Raw genomic sequence first — 7,198 nt, 5'->3', positions numbered from 1 at the left:
GCAGACTTGAGTGATTTATTAAACATATTTTTCTTACAGCAGAAAAACATCATGGTATCATCTTGGAAACCAAAAGAAACTGTGTAACCACAGATAAAATTCAATAGCACATATAAATTATGTTGGGATATTGACAAATGGCAGGCAGTTCAATACAGTAACACTGATCCAGGGACAGAGAAATACAGTAAGAGCTCTCAGTTTCACAGGCTTACATGCACTCATCTTAACCACTCCAATATGCATGACAGGCAATACAGCAGACACTAAATAACGTGACGTAGCCACTCACACTGTCCAGACACACCAGCCTCTGAGGAGTGTGGGGAACATCATCTATAATCTAGAAATATGGTCCTGAGGGACACATCGGAAATGAGTATGTTTAATTGAAGGCATGAAAAGAGCATGTCTCATTAGTGAGAGCAGAGGAAGTGTCATGGCGCAAATGACTGGGAGCAGGTCAGCAAGGTAATGACACTATGTTAGGAACAAAGCCTTTCAGTGCACTCGCCATTAACCATTATCACTGGCTAATCACAGAACCTGCTAATGTTACAACACAGAAACATTCATAACCTTGAACTACGCTTTAAACCATGACACACTTTGAATTAAAACAACATGAATGATGTTAAAAAAGTAGGCTGATGTGGAATACAAAAATAGGTGTGAACGCGAGAATTCATTCAGAGGCGTTTTCCCTGCTAAAACACAGTTCAGGAAATATCCAGTACCTTACACAGAATGAAAACCAGTAAGTTCATTACAAGTATTCAGTGAGGTCTCTAAAAACTAGGAGAACATCTAAAATCTTAGTGCTAGTTATCCTGCTAGCCACTTGGACAAATCTGCTGATGAATCTACTCTACAGGCTGCTGTATATTAAAATAGAATATTAGGATATAACCTTTTTTTTTTTTTTTTTTGCATTCAAGTGCAACATGTTATATGGCGTTAGAGAGTTACTGAATCTAAAGAGGACATTCTCACAAAGTTGAGTGTAAAGCAAAGACTCTGTAAACCGAGAATGTCCATTTGTAAAACCCTGATTCTGAAAAAGTTGGGACGCTGTGCAAAACCACAAATAAGACAGAATGTAGTCGTGTGTTCACAAAGCGGTGAACCTCGCTCCATCCTCGCTTGTGAATGACTGAGCCTTTCCAGGATGCCCCTTTCATACCCAATCATGATAATATCACCCGTTACCAACGAACCTGTTTACCCTTTGGAATGATCCAAACAGTCTTTTGTTGCTCCTGTCCCAAACATGTTTGAAACGTGTCACCGCATTAAATTCAGAATAAGCATATATTCATAAACATCAATCAAGCTGATGAGGTAAAATATTTGATATTTTGTTTTTGTACTGCTTTCAATTGAGTATTTGTCAAAAAGGATTAGCTAGTTTCACATCCTGTTTTATATATGTTTTCGACCGTGTCCTAACTTTTTTTGGAATCAGCGTTTGAGCGATGATGAAACCACAGCTGGATACAAGACAGACTGACAGGTCTAAATGTCTATGGCAGTTTTGTCCTCTCTTGTTTGCCCGCTGCCCACCCGCCTTCGCCCCTCCAGCAGAAATGACAGCACTATAACCCAGCGCTGTCCGAGGGACCTCTGTCGTGCCGAGCTTTCACACTGTCGGAAGTAGGTGGTCATCCCCGTGGCGACGGCATCAAACTGCTCGGTCAGTAGCCACACCTCCCAAAGGAGCGTCAGTGCATTCATGCTCATCATGACCACAACCCAGAACTCCTCCCCCAGCAACGAGAGCCACGATGACAAGCTGTGACTGCCCGCAGGCATCTTGTCATACAGGTAACTTGTTGCCGTAGCAACAAAAAGAAGGTGGGCAATCACCATGGAGAGGATGAAGAGCAGGAAGAGGCGATGGTTACCCCGGCCGACGCACCGGTTGAGGAAAAGGCAGTGGTGGTCGTAGTCTTTTATGCACACATCACACAGCTTGCAGTGTTTCGTGTAGTCGGGCAGAAACAGCTGCGAGCAAAGCAGAGACAGGGAGAGCAACACGGGTGAGGACTCGCAACTTTGTATGATGCAGCCCCGAACCAGAAAATGTGCAGCTTTAACTTTACCATCAACCTTTTCCAAAAGGATGTTGTGTTTTATTTCCCATCTTTCAGACATCCACTGCTTTTTATTACTGCTTTTTAATTATCTCCATCAGGCGTAAGCCTAGAGGGGATCCTGAATTTGTGTGTGTGTGTGTGTGTGTGTGTGTGTGTGTGTGTGTGTGTATCTATCTGCAGCTAATCTCACATCGGCCACTACTGGATCCATCAGCCTAATAAGTGTATTTATATTTATATTTATGGCTGTTTGCTCAAGGACCTCTCACGGTTGCAGCGATTCACAATTTTGGAAACACCTGTTTTATTGACTGCTCTGTTTTATATCGGCACTGACTGCTGACCCCTCACTCCCCTTTACCGGCCGGTAAGTGATCAACAGCTTTAGTTGCCATTTTCACTTTGAAACTGACATTTTACATCACTCTTGTTTTAGAACCAGCATCCTGCCCCCCCTTCATTGGACACAGCTTGCCCTGCAATCCCTGTTCCCCACCTACATGCCCCCAGACACACCTGTGCTGAGTGCACTCCTCTAGCTTCACTATGGGATAAATGTCAACTTGCTGAGACTCAAACAAAATAAATATTTCATCACATTTTGACATTGATTCATTGTGACAGCTCGGATTTTAGCATGGGTGTGTCAAGAACATTTTGAAGGGGAGTTAGAATGTATGTACAGATAACTAGAGACATAGGTAGGTATGGAGTAATGCAAACACGACCATGAACTATGAGCAATGTCAATGTCTTACCTCACAGTATGGACAGAACCTGTGAGGGCTCTGGTTGTTCTCCACCAGGTCAGCAATACAGGAGAATCGAGGATCTGCGTCTGCTCTGTCCAGTGTCCCCGGGTCCTGAGTCAGAACCTTACAGAACAAACCAAGGACCAGGGAGAAGTGGACCATCGACACCTGGACCAGAGCACTGGTTGGCCACACACATTCAAAAGGCTAAGGATGAACATTTGTCATTTTAATATGCAAATCCTACATTGTATTTGCCTCACTGTGCGTATGTGTGCGAGCAAGACAGCTGGGAGAGCACTGACCCACTGACGACTTTCACAAGGAAGCTTGTGGAGCTTTGTACTAAAATACAAAGGATTTATTCTTTGGAGAGCCTGTGCTCACCTAATCCATATGTCATACTGCTGGCATGGCAGTAAAAGCCAGATGATACAAAAATATCCAGGGACATGAGACTTAACGTGTTCAACATTTGTTAAGGATATTAGGCATTATTTTTCCATAGAAGCAGAGCAGGGAGTGGAACAAGCCAGCTATGAGGGTTCCCAGGTAGATCGGGTTGGGTAACCTGGAGGGAAGACGGATGCGATGTCAACACAGATAAAAACAAACAGTGAAATGTGTTGACTTTCTGATAAACATGCACTGTTTGTCAAACCTTTGGTACGTGGTCATGCGGTGGTACTGTGTGAAGATGGTTCTGGCCAGCCAGGGGAAGAGCAAACCGCAGATCAGGCCCCCATAGCCTCCCACCATGGCTGCTATCAGCAGGATGGCAGCTCCACCCAGGGATGGAAAAAACAGCGTCCAGTAATACAAAACTGTTGAGGAAAGACACATGATATGAAACATGGAAAGATGTGTGAAAAACACATAAACACACACACAGCAGTTCAAATATTATCACCACTGTTATCATCCTTGCTTCACTAAATGAAACTACAGAGTAATATTTACCATGAGACTCTCTGGGCTTGTGGTGTATTGGCTCATTAATGTACCGACTCAGTAGCTTGGTGAGTTGCTGATGTCTAGAGAAAAATACACAGTATAGCAAAGAATTAATCAGCTCAGGATCCCAAGAGGAAAAAAGCAATCTGGAAATGCGAACATACGGGATATTTGAAGGAACTGAGGGGGTGTTACTATGCCAAGCAGTGGGCTGCTCGTCAGTGTTTTTCCAGAGATTTCTAGAGACAGCAGATTCACCTAAATGTTTTCCCCTGTTTGCAGAGGTCCAGTGGTGTGAGGCCGCTGTGGTTCTTCTCATAGAGCATCCCGCAGCCTGTTCTCTGCAGCAGTGTCCAGCACACCTCCACTCCGCCCCTCTCTGCTGCAACATGAAGCGCTGTCGCTCCCTGCTGGTCAACTGCATCCACTGCACATCGCTGACACACAAACAGAGGTCTGAGGAGGGGCAGAGCTGCTGAAAGAACATCTGCAATGGGCCCTGTTTCACAAAGGCACCTCAAGATTTAACTGAACTTGGCCACATTCCCAAGCATGTGGGCTAAGATTAACCACGTCCCTGGTTATATTTATGTGGATTGGGATCACTGGGGGGCAGAAACACAGCCCTTATGGACTTTCGTTTTTTCCTTTTTTTCACAAGTCAGTTCCTTTTTTCAGCTTTTGCCATTTTATGCAGAGTTGAGTTGAGGTATTAGCTCATCTTAGCTTACTATCTAAAAATGGCTGCCATCAGTTTTATACGATGGGTTGATGAACACTTAATCATACTGTAAAAGTGTGGGCTTGAGAACCAAAACAATGAGCTAAAAGTGATGAAAAGCAGCTAAAGGTTGAGTAAAATCTCAGTACATTCTGCGTGTTAATTCTTAGTGGGTGTGACAGCAACATATTCCCTTTACATTTTAATTTAACTCAATTTTCTCATCCAAAACATTTTAATGTAGCTTTGAAACTTTAAAATGCAGTTTAAAATGCACAGTGAGTGTGCAAGAGGGTGAAGACTACATCATACCTGGTCTCTGAGCAAATACCGGACCACCTCTGTGTTGCCTGTGGATGCAGCCAGGTGAAGGGGTGTTACCTGGTACATGTCTGTGTCTGCAAACCGGAACATTCCTGTCTCCCACAAATAGTGCACGGCAACACTGGGAAAGATAACTAACAGTTAGTGCATGCACGATGTTCTCAAACATCAAACTTAGTGGCGATACGTTGTTTCCTGCACTCACATGTTGCCCCCAGTGACTGCATGATGCAGTGATGTTTTTCCCTGCAGGTCTATGAGACGCAAATCAGCTCCATACTGCATCATTTGGTGCATGATATAGATGTTCCCTTGCCTTATGGGAGTCAAAAGTACAAGCTGTTATTACACAGAATCAAGGACTGGACAGAGAAGCACAGTGTTCATATAAGGACAATGTCACCTTGAAAATTTACACATGCTTGTTTTAAACAAGAGACCTAGATATGCAGCCGCTGCTCACCTGCAGCCAAAATGAAAGGCTGTCTGTCCCGCATCACATGCCAGGTTGGGGTCAGCTCCATTACTGAGGAAAAGGTCAACCAGGGGGCGGTTACCGTGCAGGGCAGCATAGTGGAGCGGGGTGAAACCACCCCAGCCTGGATGAAGACACACACATCAGGTTGGAAGATGGAGACCTTCAAGCTGATCTACAGGCCCTGTGACTAACAATATAAGCCTGACGTAAATGCACGGCCTGTCAGCCTGTTGATCTCTAAAAGCCTCTGGAGTTGGTGTTAGGGTTCCTTTTGGCACAATGTGACTTTGTGCTGTGTTGTTACAGGATCTGTCCATCTAGATCTGTGCCAGACCATCTCACAGAGGAGCTGCAGCAGGGTTAGGTTCCCTGCTGGCACTGTGACAAAATCACATCAGGACACAGCAGGCAAGACAAAGTTTACAGAGGTCCTTTGAAAATAACATAATGTAAAGTTAGACATGTTCAATGTTATGATATGTGCTCATAAGTTAACTTGGCTATATGATACAGATTTCAGAAGACAAAATGTGTATTACAGATATAATGTAGGTGTAACAGGTTTTATTCTCTTGGTAAACTATATTAATATTTTTTCTTTCTTTCTTTTCTTTTTCTTTTTATAAACAATTAGCAAAGCAGGAAATACCATCACTGACCGTTAAAGGCTAAAAACTGTATATGCTGACATGCTGACAGGAACAAATGAAGTACTGGTCTGTAGTCTACAAATACACATGCTGTAAATAAAAACCAGATGAAGATGTGATTTTTATTCTACCTTACCTTTTTGCTTGAGGATTGATCGATCATTTTGAAGGAAGTGCATACACAGTTCCACATTTCCTCTCTGTATACAGTCAAATATGTCTCCGTCGCTAGCCGAGCACACAGGCATTGGATGCATGACGCTGGCTGCACACAAGCGGTCTGTTTTGATTTTCACTGACAGCAAGTGCAACGGAAACTAATTCAGCTCCTCTGACGAACCGCTACAACATCATGATGTAAAGTGAGACGGGCGATCATCTTTCGCTGCAAAGCAACGGGGATCTTTCATTGTGCTAAACTGATTGAGGCAGACCACGCCCTGGACACCTCGTTGGTTGTAGCGGGTCACCTGATCGGTGATGTCACCTCGTCAACACAACACGCCTTAAGAATGAATTAGTAGAGCGTCATACTCATAGACATAATGTACTTCAGTGTAGGCTGTGCTGTTTGGGGCAACTGCCCCTCAATGAGGTGGTCCTGCAAGTGTTTCTCCTCGCCGAACCAACGCACACTAATTGTCCATTATATGTCCACCTTGTTTTCATTTTCTTACTTATTTCTATTGCTCTGTTTGGAGGAACACTAATCCATGTGATGTTATAGAGAAACTGTCAAGACAGTGGATATTTCAGTAATGTTTGAATGTTTTCATTTTCAACATTTTGAGCAAGTTTCTCAGATACATTTTTTTGTTTGTTTTTATGAATCTTTGCAATTTACTGCAGCAGCTCTGAACATTCACTCTGAAAGGACTCTGTTGAACTCGGAAAGTTATTGTTTTTCCCCAAAGGAAGGCTCTTCTTTTCATGTATTATATTATTATTATTATTTATGTGTGGGACAGTGTAATTTCAGTCTGTGAGCAGTCCCAAGCAAAAGTGTGTTAGAGGGTGTAAGGGCTATTTTTTAACATGTCCCAAGGAAGGTCTTTTTTGATGTCTCGACATCCATTGACACTTATTTTGAAGTAAGGCTGCTTGAAGTTGGACTCGTTGGTTTGAATAAAGGTCCTTATTGAATTGTCTGTTCAGCTATTTTTTCTTGTGTTAATATTTAGTTTGTCTAATTCTCATGTAGATTCTTTGTAGATATTATTTTG

At 43.1% G+C, this 7,198-nt stretch overlaps 1 protein-coding gene across 1 annotated transcript; it reads right to left on the bottom strand.

Annotated features, from left to right (window-relative positions):
- LOC139340842 (uncharacterized) lies at positions 1–6,384 on the bottom strand. The gene is made up of 10 exons (XM_070976846.1): positions 6,112–6,384; positions 5,311–5,446; positions 5,053–5,163; positions 4,836–4,968; positions 4,061–4,239; positions 3,809–3,882; positions 3,510–3,672; positions 3,337–3,419; positions 2,855–3,045; positions 1–2,004 (listed from the first exon to the last, which is right to left on the bottom strand). The coding sequence occupies exons 1-10, from the start codon at positions 6,230–6,232 to the stop codon at positions 1,516–1,518; spliced, it is 1,680 nt and encodes a 559-aa protein (XP_070832947.1). The 5' UTR covers positions 6,233–6,384; the 3' UTR covers positions 1–1,515.
- Between the last annotated feature and the right edge of the window lie 814 nt (positions 6,385–7,198).

This window comes from Chaetodon trifascialis, chromosome 13 (assembly GCF_039877785.1).
Source record: "Chaetodon trifascialis isolate fChaTrf1 chromosome 13, fChaTrf1.hap1, whole genome shotgun sequence".
NCBI classification, from domain to species: Eukaryota; Metazoa; Chordata; class Actinopteri; order Chaetodontiformes; family Chaetodontidae; genus Chaetodon; species Chaetodon trifascialis.
Note: the sequence above shows the minus strand (reverse complement) of the source record. Positions and strands in the feature narration are given on the sequence as shown.

Excerpts from the sequence above, each read along its gene's own strand:
- LOC139340842 (XM_070976846.1), bottom strand. The coding sequence starts at position 6,232 with ATGCATCCAATGCCTGTGTGCTCGGCTAGCGACGGAGACATATTTGAC. Across the intron at positions 5,164-5,310 it reads GCCTTTCATTTTGGCTGCAG|GCAAGGGAACATCTATATCA; the intron begins GTGAGCAGCGGC and ends GACTCCCATAAG. Across the intron at positions 4,969-5,052 it reads GCAGTCACTGGGGGCAACAT|TGTTGCCGTGCACTATTTGT; the intron begins GTGAGTGCAGGA and ends TATCTTTCCCAG.